Source organism: Augochlora pura, chromosome 6, assembly GCF_028453695.1.
Source record: "Augochlora pura isolate Apur16 chromosome 6, APUR_v2.2.1, whole genome shotgun sequence".
Taxonomy (NCBI): Eukaryota; Metazoa; Arthropoda; class Insecta; order Hymenoptera; family Halictidae; genus Augochlora; species Augochlora pura.
The window spans coordinates 10,787,679-10,802,227 of NC_135777.1; the positions used below are offsets into that span (position 1 = coordinate 10,787,679).

The 14,549-nt window shown below is 35.0% G+C and overlaps 5 protein-coding genes across 8 annotated transcripts in view; 3 read left to right on the plus strand and 2 right to left on the minus strand.

Moving 5' to 3' along the window:
• The first annotated feature begins 302 nt into the window (after positions 1–302).
• Bc10 (BLCAP apoptosis inducing factor bc10) lies at positions 303–1,938 on the plus strand. Its single transcript, XM_078182232.1, has 2 exons — positions 303–463; positions 535–1,938. Exon 2 carries the CDS (start codon positions 611–613, stop codon positions 851–853), a length of 243 nt encoding a protein of 80 aa, XP_078038358.1. The 5' UTR covers positions 303–463; positions 535–610; the 3' UTR covers positions 854–1,938.
• A 300-nt stretch (positions 1,939–2,238) lies between these two features.
• On the minus strand, positions 2,239–3,534 carry LOC144470740 (small ribosomal subunit protein eS10). The gene is made up of 3 exons (XM_078182231.1): positions 3,451–3,534; positions 2,753–2,897; positions 2,239–2,612 (listed from the first exon to the last, which is right to left on the minus strand). Exons 2-3 carry the CDS (start codon positions 2,894–2,896, stop codon positions 2,277–2,279), a joined length of 480 nt encoding a protein of 159 aa, XP_078038357.1. The 5' UTR covers position 2,897; positions 3,451–3,534; the 3' UTR covers positions 2,239–2,276.
• A 46-nt stretch (positions 3,535–3,580) lies between these two features.
• Snx17 (sorting nexin 17) lies at positions 3,581–7,221 on the plus strand. Of its 2 annotated transcripts, none has more exons than XR_013494181.1 (9): positions 3,581–4,299; positions 4,496–4,785; positions 4,866–5,231; positions 5,309–5,399; positions 5,480–5,730; positions 5,874–6,080; positions 6,149–6,331; positions 6,420–6,525; positions 6,612–6,663. XR_013494181.1 is itself a non-coding variant. In XM_078182230.1 (9 exons), exons 2-9 carry the CDS (start codon positions 4,726–4,728, stop codon positions 6,789–6,791), a joined length of 1,434 nt encoding a protein of 477 aa, XP_078038356.1. In that variant the 5' UTR covers positions 3,581–4,299; positions 4,496–4,725; the 3' UTR covers positions 6,792–7,221. The 2 variants fall into 2 exon arrangements, 1 of the variants encoding a protein (XP_078038356.1); XM_078182230.1 differs by having other exon boundaries at positions 6,430–6,525; positions 6,612–7,221.
• A 40-nt stretch (positions 7,222–7,261) lies between these two features.
• On the minus strand, positions 7,262–11,848 carry Hpo (serine/threonine-protein kinase hippo). 2 transcript variants are annotated; one of them, XM_078182228.1, is made up of 9 exons: positions 11,652–11,848; positions 11,084–11,164; positions 10,837–11,017; positions 10,526–10,753; positions 10,006–10,458; positions 9,764–9,926; positions 9,598–9,689; positions 9,331–9,525; positions 7,262–9,183 (listed from the first exon to the last, which is right to left on the minus strand). In XM_078182228.1, exons 1-9 carry the CDS (start codon positions 11,663–11,665, stop codon positions 9,004–9,006), a joined length of 1,587 nt encoding a protein of 528 aa, XP_078038354.1. In that variant the 5' UTR covers positions 11,666–11,848; the 3' UTR covers positions 7,262–9,003. The 2 variants fall into 2 exon arrangements, with proteins under 2 accessions (XP_078038354.1, XP_078038355.1); XM_078182229.1 differs by having other exon boundaries at positions 7,265–9,162.
• A 954-nt stretch (positions 11,849–12,802) lies between these two features.
• Positions 12,803–14,549, plus strand: part of Yki (Transcriptional coactivator yki) — a 31,139-nt gene continuing 29,392 nt past the window's right edge. For both annotated transcript variants that reach the window (XM_078182525.1, XM_078182524.1), the window contains exon 1: positions 12,803–14,300. In XM_078182525.1, the coding sequence (XP_078038651.1) occupies positions 13,657–14,300 (644 nt within the window). In that variant the 5' untranslated portion in view covers positions 12,803–13,656. The remainder of the gene's footprint in view (positions 14,301–14,549) is intronic.

Consider the following 14,549-nt stretch of genomic DNA (forward strand, 5'->3'; position numbering starts at 1 on the left):
TTCCACGGGTATCCGAATTAGTCAAACTCCCCAAATTCCAACCAAAGCTACGCAACATGTGCAATCAGAATCACCAGGGGTTGACTTAGGGATTGTTTCGTTGCAATTTTCTTTTCCCGGAACCTCAATATATGATTTTGAACAGGAGTTAACATTTACTGGTGACCCAATAATTCATAATACGTTCCCTAACTTTCTCGAATCCCGTGCAGCATCATAACAACAGATATTAGGAATTTCTAGGAATGTTGTCCTAGTAACTATACGAACGATTGAAATGCGTCGTATGCAGTCGTATGTTTTCTTAGTATTTAATTCATGGTCGTTGTACGTAATCTCGTACATGCAGAAATCCACAGTTAAAATACTTGCTTTAGCATGAATACATATCGTTGAATTGTTAAAATCGGCTGGGAGAAAATGGTTCGAAACGTTTATAGTGCTTCCAAATAAAATACCTAAGGTGACATTAACCGACGCAATAAATTTGTAAGCCAATGTAAGAGAAACTAATTACGTTTGTTTCCTTTCCAGAAAGGTTCTGTCATAGATGAGAGATCTAGACTGACTAAAGTCGAAAACAGAGCTTTGACAACGAAATAAAAAAAGGATGTATTGCCTACAGTGGTTGATTCCGTTATTGCTAATACCAAAGCCAGTAAATCCAACGTTACTGCAAACACATGCCATGTTCGTGATGCTCTATCTAATTGGATTCTTCCTCGAACGAAAACCATGCACTATATGTAGTTTAGCATTTTTTGCCGCGGTTTTATTAATTTGTTACGGTGGCATAGGTAATTGTCCCCTCTGGAGCACAAATTGTGATACAGTGAGATGCGATAATAGTTAAGATTATTCAAACAATTGGTTCTAGGTTCTACAATTGTCATTACTTTTATATTCCTTTTAAATGAACAGAAAATTGAATTATTTTATGATATAACCCACACAGTAGCAAATTAGTATATATACATACACCTACTTCAGCATTGTGCGCATATGATTTTCAATGTAGTTTTTATGGATCTTGTAATTGATACACATACATGTTTATATATGTACATATGCGACTAGTATGTGTACGTATACGCTCATTTATAGATGCATGTACATGTACAGAATATAAGAATCTGCAAAATTACTAAGCCATAATGGACTTTACACAAAGCTGAGGAACTTTTGTGAAAATTACAATATGGTTGAAGTCTATAATCTTTGTATATATGACTAAATTTGAGTTTAATTTAAGTGTATTAGCTAATCATGTTGTGGTGTATATAAAATTAATTCTTAATCAGGATTCTCTTAATTTTTTTGTAAATTGTATACTTCAAAAGTCAAGAGTATCTTCTTTTCATTTTATTCGAATAAATTCTTGTCAGATGAATTCCATCATTAACTTCATTTGTATGTTATATAATATTTAACTTTTCCTAACAATCTTATAATGTATTAGCATTTCTCATATATACACCAACTGTTGATACAACTAAAATGTAACCAATGATGTTCCAAAAGAAATACATGGTAAATTGTAATATCAAATTATGCTTATATTAGAGACGAACTGTATTTCTATTCGTTGATCGAATATGAAAAGCAATAGAAATGAATATTGTGCTAAGGCATGAATTTTACGTATTTCATTCTAATATGTATTACATTAGAAATGTCATGTACAGGATTTTGATTTATTTATAGAATATACCTCATTTAGCATAAAAAATATAGTAAACATCGAAATGTAACTGAGTATTGCCTTTTCCAGAGCAATTGATAAACAGTAGAATACTAAGATAGCATGCTTCCAGGGTTTTTAAAATTGTAAAAGTGAAGTTTCTTTTCTACTACTAGAGCGCAGAGTCTTTTAGTTTTGAAAGAAACTGGAACAAAATCGTTTCACTACGTAAATGAAATAAAGGGATTGATAATTCATTTAGAGTTTTTGCTTTAGCACAATCATGTATCTGTGATGCTTCCAGTTTGATGCATATGTTTTAAAAAGTACTTCAATTTACCAACAGAAACCTTTCAGTATCTCTACCTCATAGCTATAAAACATTCAATTGCCTACTGTTTGCTTCCACTCGAGATTTTACGTATTTAACAATTGTCAAATGTAAGTGAACATACATTTTTGTAATGTAATAGAAAATAAATGAAAGGCTTAACTTTCATGCTTCATTGTTTTTGAGACTTGTTAATGTAACAAGGATGACTGAAATAATAATACTGTTTGATTACGAAAGATTTATTTATTTTACATTAAAATATTATTGTGGTTTACCACGACCGAAACCGCCACGGAATTCAACATCACCAGTACCCGCTCCCACATCAGCCTTCTTGTCACCTGCACTACCTGGACCTCCAGGTCCTCTCCTATACCCAGCACGATCTTCTGTTGGCCTAGATGCTTCACTTCTTGTGGCTGCCGCAGGTCGAGGTCTTGATGCTTCCGGCCTAGCTTGCCTCTTCAATGTGGATGGTACAATTTCAGGAGGTAAATGCAAGTATCCACGCAAATATTCAATGCCTTCATTTGTGAGGTACCAGTAAAAATGTCTCCATGCAAACTGTTCTTTGACGTATCCTCTGGATTTCAAAGACTGCAAACATAAATTTATGAGAAATTTATTTAAGTTCACAGTCCCTTATCCAAAATTACACATAGGAATATTTAATTCCATTAAGATAATACACAATTGAATGACAATAATCAATAAGTTTGATTGCCCATGAATATTACCTGCATTGCTTTAATAACTTGGAGATTAGGAATTGATTCCAATTCTGGATGTTTTGGTGCATGGTAGTCTTTCTTTGCTACCATAACACCCTCTTTGAAAAGGTATTCATAAATTGCTACTCGATTCTTTTTTGGCATCAACATCCTGAAAATGAGAAAGCAAAATAATTCTTCCACCGATATACCGACATTTGTTTTGAATCGTTTAACATAGAAAATAGGAGGTAATATCTGTTTTTGTAAATTTATAAAATATCAGTAAATGATTAACACGTAATAACAAAATAATTTATTAAATAAGAAAATCAGTTAAGAGCAGAAATATGCAAGTTCTTTTAAATTTAACAAGTGTATCAACCATGTTGACAGATAATACAAAATATTAAAATTAATTTTCATGAAAGAAATTTTGATGTTTGTCTTTGTACCATTGAATATAATATTTTTATTTAAGTGTGCAATAAAAAATTTCAACAAAGCAAATCATAAATTTGTGTAGATCACGTATGAATGCTGTGAGTATTTTGTTTGGTTAGGTGCATGTCAATAATGTTCAATAGGAATTATAATAAAAAATATATATCATATGAAAGTTCTTTGATTAATTGAAAGTTAAAGAATCTAACAAACCTCCTACTTTCTCACAATATTTCTATATAGCTAGGATTAAAACAGATATCGTAAGAATCTTAACATACTTGACGTTTCACCGCGAACGTTTCGTCGGAAAGAAATCTTTCTCGCTTGCGATTTATCGTAAGCATGAATCGATATATCGTTCGAGACTAACCGGAAGCAGTTAGGTATATACATTAAAGGATAAAATTGTTCACAAACATATTGTCGCATTGATTAATATTAAATCGCAAAATAAGTTATTAAACGTATTTAAACATTTTCATGTTGTGTTATAATAATCTACGAATACAGTGAATTCTATAAAATATAAATATTTGTACCCTAGAACAGTATCTTCAATAATTTAGTAATTTCGAGAAATTTTTATCGTAAATAAAAACTATAAAATATACGTAGCGATTTAATAATACATTAAATAAATTTAACGTAAGTATATACTAGATATATACATCTGCCTCAATATTTTCATTCGTCGCAATAAAAAAAGCATTATTATTTTGAAATTTACAATCGAGTATCGGATCTAGTATTACCTGATATTTAAAAATACCATCTGTTAAAGCGAGCGCCGTGGCGCCCAGAATATTACAAAACGAAATGTCATAGATAAGAGAAAATTAAATGTATTCGAAAATGAAAAAATAAAATTGTTCGGCAAATATGTGAAAACACATGCCGTACGATTGTATTGTAAATTGGTAACTGTGAAACACAAATCATTGAGATTCATACACGTATAATCATACGAAGAATTTCATTTCTGAAAACTTGTATTTGTTTATGTGGATGAGTGTTTCTCTATTAATGTAAGCACTAAAAAATGTGTCACCGTTAATCACTTGAAATATAGTTGCTGAGTGGGTGTAAAACGTATACGCCTACCGTGAAGGAAAAGAAACCAGCCATACGTAAGTAAATATTCCATACACTTCAATAATTGTAGCAAAAACCAGATAATAAATTATATTTACCTAACGCGATTAATCAATTGGATTTTATTTTAAAGCAGAGAAGATGAAATCGTTCGAAACATTTGACATTTACAGAAATTTCACTTTTTACAGATTTGACATATTCACATACTTTCATTATTCTAATTTTCAGATGGAGTGATTTTCTTTGGAGCTATATGCATATACGTTCGTAAATACATTTGCCTTTTAATAAAAAAAAAATGATGACAACATCTTTATATGGATATTTTTGTACATTTTTGACTATATTTCTGTACATGTTAATATCTGAACATATTTTACATACCAGATCAATTGATTGGAATTGATTATAAATGAATTGCATTGCAATACTGTATATATAATTCTACTTTATAAAAAATGCATTTTTCCATACCAGATACTCAAGAATTTATTGATACAACTGGCAATACATATGTGGTAATTAATCCTTCTTTATAACATATACATATGTTAGAATTTGATAATGTTTATTAAATGTGTTTAATTTAAAATTTCAGGGGTATAATATCCATATAAATGGATTATTCCACTGTACTATCAGATATAAACAGTTGCATAATTTTCATGAACAGTTGGCCAAGGACTTGGATATATCTTTACCATCATTTCCACCGAAAAAATTTTTTCCTTTAACAACAAATCAACAAGAAGAACGTCGTTTATCTTTGGAAAAATACATTCAATCTATTGGTCAGAATGAACTCATTAATAATTCAGGAATGTTGAATGCATTCTTACTAAATGCTCAGCATGAAACTATAGGTGGCTTCTCTGATAATGAGAGTATAGATATTTTCCTAATGAATGGATGCAAAATAATAGTGAATGTTTCATTGGGTGACCATACTGGAGTTGTTTTGAAGGTAAGAAATATAAAATGAATAATAATAATATTGGTGTATTTTTGATTAAAATTTGAGTGGATTGTTTTGTTCAACAGAAAGTTTATAAGCATCTTAAACTGCCAGAACAATATTATCCCTACTTTGCCTTATTTATTGTTGCTCAGGACGATGGTAATAGTGTTTATTGTAGGTATAATTTAGCAGATGTATTTAGTGCATTAACATTCTTTACAGTTTGCAATTTTGAAATTAATTTATTCTTTTAGTGTTACGCAAGTTACAGAATTTTGAGTCTCCTTTTATCACAAATAAACATATGCATAACATAGGTAGGAAGATTGTACTTGGAAAAAATTACTGGGATATAGCATATGATCTTGAATTAATGAACAATGCAGCAGCTATGAACTTGCTTTATGTTCAAGCTGTATCAGAGATCCAAAGAGGATGGGTTATTGCTAAAGATGAATTGAAAGATTATTTGATTACATTACACAATCAAGGGAAGAAGAAGGAAGTAAGTTTCAGTACATAACATAAAATGAACATAGGAGTCCATCTATTGTCTCTTACATTAATCTGTATATCATAGACATTTATAGTTTCTCATGATTCTTATATCTCTATTAAATTATTTATTTTTCATTACTTTTATTGTAGTACCTGGATGTAGTGCGTACTTTAAAGTATTATGGTTATATTCAGTTTGCTCCATGCTTTTGTGATTACCCTCAATCAGATTCAAAAGTATTAGTTGCTATAGGTAGGAATGAGTTAAATTTGCGCATAATCTCTGATGGAGAACAGCGCGAAGAAGTTTTTAATGTTTCTCAAATGCGTTGTTGGCGAATAACCACTGTACAGAATGTGAGTTATTATAGAAACGTTTATGTTGGAACTACCGCATAAATTTACTGATCGCAACTGAATTTTAGGGGCTTGAAAGATCCGAGGACAATGATGATTTAAGTTTAGAATTATCTTTCGAATATTTGGTAGCCAAAAATCAACTACAATGGATTACTATCACTTCGGAACAAGCTATTTTAATGTCTGTATGTTTACAAGCTATGATAGATGAATTGTTGCTAAAACATGCTGGTGGTAGCCGGATTCAGGTTAGTAAAGCATTATTATTTACGCATACTATCACGGTACATTATTGTGTACCGCTGTTAACGCAAAATAAAATTTAATTTTGAAAAGCCTTTTATAGGAGATACCTGAAAAATCATGGACATATGTTATGAGAGATGGACGAACAATTGTAATGGGATCAAGTTCTGGTGAGCAAACTGATGAAAGTAAAAAGGTGTGCATGTATATATAATAAATAAGATATTTTAGATACATGACTTAGAAAAGACATCCCGCATTTATGTGGTAATATTATTTCAGAATCAAGATACAAAATCTGAACCGATCATGAAGAAACTAGCAGACAGACTGTCGGCAGTAAAAATAAAAAGATCTGTGGATGTTAGGGGTGGTGTAAATAATGTAGTTCAAAGGAAATATGTATCGGAATGTGGTATGGAAAACAATGCATTTCACATGATCGGCGATGACGACTTATAAACGTGAAAGACAAAATATGCCTTCTGTACATAGTTTCGTAAAATGACTAAGCTTCCAAGAAAACGATATTATATTTTTGATAAGATTAATTTGTAAATTTATAAAACTTTCATACGAAATATAAAAACATTGAACTTCTTACTTATGTACCAATGTTGTAACTATTATGTTCAGTACGCGTTTGCTTTGTCATTAATTTAGTACAGAAAATTATTATAATTAAATTTAATAATAATTTAATCCATTCTAATATCATAAGTGTGAATATGAGATATATGTTCATAGAAAACGAATAAGTTATGAAAGAACTATAATTGTTTACATGATGTACTTATGTTAAATCCGAGAAAACAATGGAAATATGTAATGGAAGAATTAATTAAATTAATTAAATAATTTAAAACAAATGAAATCGTGTATAATATTTTATTGTTGAAACGACGATGTGTTATAATGGTGCGAGATCATCGTTTTGACGACGGGGTGATTAGATTTATTTATTTTTCATCGAATGCTTATGTTTGCAGGAATAAAATTTATTCGTTTCTGTTACATTATTAACGCATATATGTTGATGAAGTCGCATATCGCAGTGAATGGTGCGTTCTACTTTTCATCAAACAGTAGAAATATTACTTTTTTAGATTGTAACTTATTTTATCTGCTCTTCTTATTAACAGTGGAACCCAACGCTATTATTATGATAATATTGTGTACCATGGTAGGGCCATATAAAGACTGAATTTAATCATTAATATTCGAATCTTCTTCGATTGTAATGTGCATATTTTCTATATCAAAAATATGTTGTAATTCTGTATTGTTACTTTCTAAATAAACAGAAAGGTCAGTTCTGGCTATAGCGTTTAAGTATTATAAATCTATTTCCGCTACTTTTAAAATAGCCCAACGTCAGCAAAGAATTACTCCACTTATGTTGAAGCATTGTCAGATGCATGAGTATACATACGTCATTGTTCTTCTGGTACAATATTGTGCATACTAGTATTCATTGAAATTTTTAAGTAGAATGATAACACATTTGCAAATTTCAAATACAAAAATAATTAAAAAATGAATGGGTTTCAATAAAATACACATTTATATGAATCTAAAAATATTATAAATCTTGCCATTGCTTCATGATGATTATTCTCAACAATTTAAATACTGGCTTAACGAATTAGCGAAATATTGAAATACATTCTAATACGGAAGACTAACTTTAGTAAGTTCATTCGTCATATATATTTAACTTCAAGATGCTCTCACTTTTATTTGTAATCTTGCATGGTATAAAACACTACCAAACAATTCGTGATATCTCACAAAATCTTCAAACTAAGTCAACCGACATAAGAACGTATATCTCGTAACCTAATGTTAATATCTGTAGGTAAACGCGCAATAATATCTATGGCAGTACAAAAGGAGTAAAAACTTTAATACCTTCTAAAGCTTGCTTACTTATTGGAAATTATCTCGCACGTAAACGATATGTTAGCGCAAAAGTCTATAAATATATTTTCAGGATGAAAGCTCCGTCCTTGTATTTCGTATGGGTGATAATATTTGTTGATGTAAAATATTATGGATAGAATAAATGGCATAATAGGTGACTAGCTTAAGATAAAAACCAAATATCAATTTTATGTCGACACCTCTACGATTTTTCTCAACGAAACGAAAAGAGAAAAGAAAAGAAAATGCAAGCATGGAATTCGAATTATTCTTCCATTCCCATTACATTCAATTTCTATGTTTCGGCTTCGGTTTGTAAAGAATGCTGATGGGACTGTTAAATAATATTTCTGTAATACCATATTTCACAGTGTATACATCCTCGATCAAAAAGATAGTGTACTCGTGCTATCTTTTTGTCCGAGAATGTAAATAAGAGTAATTGTAAAAAATTAAGTATAATGATGGTTCACCTAAATCATGTAAAATAATTTACATTGATGACGTGAGGCTATTGGCTAGTATTAGTTACTCGTGTCTGATTCACAAAGAGGAAGACATTGACTTCATAAGAGAAGAATATACTTTAAATCACTATTACTCTTTTCGTTAGGTAAACAATTTCATTGAGCAATGTTCTTCTCTTTGATGAAAGTCAGGACGAGATGAATAAAATCTATTCATTTATACAACTGTACACCCTTTATCTATCGTCATCACACTTATCCGCATAGAAAAAGTAATCGAACTGTTAGAAGTTTTGTTGACGTTTCCGTTTGGTGTCCATAGCGTCAAGAATCGGTTGCCTCTTGGTTTGGTACCTTCTTCTTAGCTCGTCGATTTCCCGCTCCATTTCTGCGTCCAAATTAGCCATTCGTTGCTGTAGTTCCTCGTATGAGAGAAACTTCAGCTGCAGGAGATGGTTGTTTATCTATATTCAAGTTTCTTTTATATGATGCCTAAAGTGGCACTACATCAATTGATTTTAAGTTCAAACAAAATTGCGTGACCAGTAGAAACTATTTCAAATTATTCTTATCTTATATAGTTTTGAAATTTGTAAGAGTTCGTTACTTACGAAGTCGAAGTCGCGTTCCGTGAAGACATTTTGAAATTTCGATATGTTATTGTGTGGTTGTTCCTGCACAGGATGAGAGATTTGATTAAGTTGTAACTGTAGATGGCTTTGAAACCTTTGAGATTCTGAAGGACTTCGTAGTTCTATTTTACTTTCATTGTCTGGATTATGCGCTCCGAGGATTTGTCCATTACCCTGGTAATTAATCAAGAAAATGTTCTTTAAAATATATCAAACATCAAAACAATATATACACACTTATTTTACCTTCCCTATTTCAGGCGCTTCCTTCTTATCAAAATGGTCTAAAAATAATGGCCGGTACTTCTTACCGGATTCAACTGACCCTGTATTGTGACCTGTAAGGGAATTGCATTATGTTGTAATCGTTTACATTGAAATGCATTGAGGGAAAAATGTTAGTTTCTCTAACGCTTCATAGTTGCTTCAGTATCCGTGTCGCTGTTGATAACCATTGTTCCCAAGTCCAACATTGCAGAAACAAGTGTTCCTGTGTCTGGAAGATCATGACTTGGTACTAAAGTTCCTGTATCCTCTGGTAAAGGTTTCATTGTTCCACTACAATCTTCTTCATCCTAGAAATATGAAAATTTTACTAAGGACATCAATGCTTATTTATGATAATGTGTAATAAATGTAAATTCAGATACGTACCGAATCTTCCGTCTGGTTTTGGTTCTTTATTGCAACATTATTGATTACGTGAGCACGATGTACACTCTGTTTCTCTCGTATTTCGTGAGCTTCAGCAATCATTTGACTTAGAATACTAGGTTGTTTGGCATTACCTATAAATTCGTGATGCAAAAGCTCGGTAGCTGTAGATCTTTCTTCTGGATTTTTAACAAGGCACCCGCTAACAAAATCGATAAATTCAGGACTCCATTGGTCAGGTTCTCTAAAGCTAGGTGGAGGTTTAGTTGGTATCATAAATATTGCTCTCATTGGATGTATGTCACCATAAGGTGGCTTTCCTTCTGCCATTTCTAATGCAGTTATACCAAGCGACCATATATCCGCGACACAATCGTATCCAATTTCTTGAATTACTTCTGGAGCCATCCAAAATGGAGTTCCTATTACTGTGTTACGTTTTGCCATTGTATCCTGAAAGAAGGGTCCATAATTAGTTTCTTGTTCATTGACAAATTATCGTTAAGACAGCAATGCTTACAGTTAGCTGTCCCGCTACACCGAAATCTGCTAATTTTGCATGCCCTTCGTTATTAAGCAAGATATTTCCTGCTTTAATGTCTCTATGTATTTTTCTTCTCAAGTGAAGGTACTCCAAGCCCTTCAGGGTGTCACTAAGGATTGTTGCTATCTCATCTTCTTGTAAGGTCTTCTTTCTTAACCTCATGATGTCGCTAACAGATCCTGCTCCACAATATTCCATTACGATCTGTGAAATTGTACCCTTATAAGTGCAAGCAAACGTTAGTTCGATGTAGTAGTTTTCGTTAACATAGCAATGCTTCAAGTTACCCATAAATCAGTGTTTTTAAAGTAGCTTCCATAATATTTAACAACATATGGAGAATCACACTGTTGCATAATAGAAATTTCTTTTATAATTTCCTGCAAATCTGTATCGACAGGCACTTGTTTAATGGCAAGTACCTGTCCACTTTCTTTGTGCAAAGCTTTGTAAACCGATCCATAGGACCTATGTATGAAACATTAGCTTAATAGTCATCTATGCAATATTTTTTTTTCATTATTGACAACTTACCCCTCTCCTAACTTGCATATTATGTCAAACACTTCTTCTGGTTGTCTTGTTAAGCTTTCTTCTGACAACTTTTTTAATTCACTAAAAATAGATTGCATGAAATTTTGAGTTCAACATAAATCAATATACCTGATTGGATAATATGTATACATATATATGCATAATTTGTATATTTTTATACAATAATGCTTATATTATAAAAAGTACTTTTATGACTAGCTCCATACTGTGTAATCATGTTTTGATTGTCTTTAGCATAGAGAGTTGAGTATATCAAGTAGAAAACTCAAACTACTCTGAACAGAATTCGAAAGGTTCTCAGGGTTAAACGATGTTCAAATTTATTGAAAAAAAGGAAGGTTATTATAAATTCAATAAATAATGTAGCGAAATTGACAATGCAGGTTAACAAAGAAACAAAGAATCAATAGAGTGCGATTGTTTCATCGAATAAGAGAAATGTGCTATGGATCGTGGGGCCGACTCCTTCTAGCTACAAATAACTTCCATCGGTGAGTTGGCGATGTTCTGCCAGTTTGAAAAACACGAAGTAAAAACAATTAAATACCTCTTCGAAGACATTTTCGCTTTCTCGTGCGAACGAGGTTCCTACTTGAATAAAAACACCTTCAATATTTACACAAATAACTTAACTTGGATAAAACAGATATCATTCCGGTTGCGAAAACATGGTCAATTTAAAATAGAAGTGTTACATTTTTGTCAATAAATTAAAGTAACCACACAACCGAAATATCGAAAACCATCGACCATCCGGTGTAGTAGTAGATGGCGAAACTAAAGACGAGCTCTCCAATGGCGACAGAAGTGTTTTGCCTTTGGTTCGATAGGTGGATTAACATGTGCGTGAAACGATAGCCATTCGAATTTTCGCCACGATAAGCAAGGTAAACAGAAATAGAATCTTCAAAAATAGACACGAATTTCTATTTTAATTGATACCTGAAAAAATTAGCGAGAGCATACGTGTTTACACACAAGAAGTTCATGTTTTCAAAGTAGTCTAGTCGACCATTGACCAATTAAGATAGAATCAAAATTTCCTCAATCTTGTAAACTGTGCTTTAAACTGAAACTATACACTTTTATCGCAGTTGGTGTAACAGAAGTGTCAAGAAAAATTGCATTACTCCAAAAATCAACCTTTAAGAATGGACCTAAAATAACCCGGAAAATATAGTCTCTTGACGCCAGTCAATAGACAACAGGTAAAGAATAACAAGAACATGTTTAATAACAGGTTAACAATTTATTTTCGATATTATCTACACAATAGTATCTCAAACAAATGGTAAACTCGAATAAAAAAAGTTTAAACTAAAATGTTAATTTGTGAATTTTTGAAAACAATTCACAAATAACATTGCCGTTTTAATCGGGATTTAAAATATCGAAATACCATCGTTACCTGAGCAAAACTACTAGGTGCTAGGAACTACTAGGAATTCTTTACAAATTGTTTTGACGTTCTATTGTAATCCAGATGTAACTATTAATATTCTTATAAGAAAAGTACACCAATGTTTGTTAGTAAATCTTGCGTAGGTTGAAATATCGACTATTAATTTTACAAGCATGAATCGCGAATTTGAATCTTCCGCCATTGTACTTTGGTAGAAGGCACAATCATCAGATGGCGATAGTGCTCGTTACATCGGTTGAATACACGGGAGTTTCTAGGCGCTATACGTAATCGCGTGTCCACGCACGGTGAACGCTAGCACTCGTTTGCTAGACGGCCGGCTAGCAAAACGAGTCGATTTCTCTCGGTGCGCGATATCGCGGTAGGAACGGTGGAGGAGAGACGTCGTTGCCCGTCGTGGGATATCGGAGGGTACGCACCGTCAACGGCCAAAAGGCAAACGGAACAGAACGGGGGAGTCTCCGGTGGATTCGAAACGACGACGAAACGAAGCGGCGACGGCGGCGGCGGCATTGTCCTGCTTGTTTTGTTGTCTCGCGTGAAACGCACAGGTGGAACAGAGAGGAAGCTATCGCGTTCGTCGAGCGATTCGAGAGAGGAGTGACGGAGGCGAGCGAGACGGTGTGTGTACGACTAGAGAAGAGGACTGGTTGTTCCGTCGTGTGGAGGAACGCGCTGGCATAGGTGTACATAGCCGTAAAAGAAGATTACTTGAGGAAACGAGAGGCGAACGTAAAAGGTAGAAAGAAGGAAAGAAAGAAAGGCGGCCGTCCAATCGGGGAAAGAAATAAAGCGAGATAGATAGACAGAAGGAGAACGAACGAAAGAGCGAGAGAGAGAGGAGCGGTTGTGTTGAGGCAAGAACAGGCTCGCGCGAAAGAGAACGACAGGAACGGAACGAGACAGAAAGGGACAAGAGATAGATAGATAGCTAGAAGAGAAAGAAAGAAAGAGGGAGATAGAGAGAGAGAAAGAGAAGAAGGGAGAGAGAGAGCAATAAAGAGAAAAAACGAAAGGTAGCCCAGTGGTAGAACAGGACACAAGGGAGGGAAGGAAGGAGAGACAGGCACGCGAGGTAACCGCGTTAGATCTGCGAGCTGGGAGAGCTGTTCGAGCTGCGTGATCCAAAATGGCGCTGAACCAGGACGTGGACCAGTTGTCGAAGAGCAATCTCGTGGTGAGGATGGACCAGAACTCGGAGTCGGATTTGCAGGCGTTGTTCGATAGCGTCCTGAAGCCTGAAGCCTCGAAGCGTCCGCTCCAAGTGCCGTTACGCATGCGCAATCTACCGGATTCCTTCTTCAATCCGCCGTCGACAGGCAGCAAGAGCCCCTCGATCTCGCATTCCCGGGAGAATTCGGCGGACTCTGCTTTCGGGACAGCAGCGAGCGGCGGCACAGGGCCAGGGGCCGGCGGAAACGCCGCTGGGACCGGCACGCAGGGCACAGGGTCGGCCTCGGGCCAACCTGCCAGCGGAAACGGCGCCGGCACCGGGACAAACGCTGCAGGTGCGGCCGCGGCTGCGGTCGCGGCCGCCGCCGCCGCTGGCCTCACAGTCGCTCATCCTCGCGCTCACAGCAGCCCGGCCTCGCTGCAGCAGACGTACGCGTCCGCTCAGCAGGCGCCTCAGCACGCGCCCCAGCCGCACGCGCGTCACCACCATCATCAGAAGCAACGCAGCTACGACGTCATCAGCACGGTCGACGACCTGGGTCCCCTGCCGCACGGATGGGAACAGGCGCGCACCCCCGAGGGACAGATCTACTTCCTCAAGTGAGTAGTCCACTCCTCATCTTGTTCTACGAGCCACTCGCCAACTCGCCAAGTCGCCACTCGCCACTCGCCACTCGCCACCCACCTTCTTCTCTCACCTTCGAGTCCTCTTACTCTTGCTCCTCCGAGAGATCAAGATCTTCCTTTCGCTTTCTGTCTCGCTCCGACTTCTGCTACTATCAACCTGTTCATCGGTTAGGGGAGGACCCATTAACCCTTTGCAGATTGCTACGGGCCACTGGCCTATGT

What these genes read in the sequence shown, in the direction of transcription:
- LOC144470740 (XM_078182231.1), bottom strand. Translation starts at nt 2,896, where the DNA reads ATGTTGATGCCAAAAAAGAATCGAGTAGCAATTTATGAATACCTTTTC. An exon ending in AAGTTATTAAAGCAATGCAG is followed by an intron (nt 2,613 to 2,752) that starts GTAATATTCATG and finishes TTATGTTTGCAG; the next exon opens with TCTTTGAAATCCAGAGGATA.
- Snx17 (XM_078182230.1), top strand. Translation starts at nt 4,726, where the DNA reads ATGCATTTTTCCATACCAGATACTCAAGAATTTATTGATACAACTGGC. An exon ending in ATACTGGAGTTGTTTTGAAG is followed by an intron (nt 5,232 to 5,308) that starts GTAAGAAATATA and finishes TTTGTTCAACAG; the next exon opens with AAAGTTTATAAGCATCTTAA. An exon ending in GAATAACCACTGTACAGAAT is followed by an intron (nt 6,081 to 6,148) that starts GTGAGTTATTAT and finishes ACTGAATTTTAG; the next exon opens with GGGCTTGAAAGATCCGAGGA.
- Bc10 (XM_078182232.1), top strand. Translation starts at nt 611, where the DNA reads ATGTATTGCCTACAGTGGTTGATTCCGTTATTGCTAATACCAAAGCCA.
- Hpo (XM_078182228.1), bottom strand. An exon ending in TTAAAAACACTGATTTATGG is followed by an intron (nt 10,754 to 10,836) that starts GTAACTTGAAGC and finishes ACAATTTCACAG; the next exon opens with ATCGTAATGGAATATTGTGG. An exon ending in GTGTAGCGGGACAGCTAACT is followed by an intron (nt 10,459 to 10,525) that starts GTAAGCATTGCT and finishes CCCTTCTTTCAG; the next exon opens with GATACAATGGCAAAACGTAA.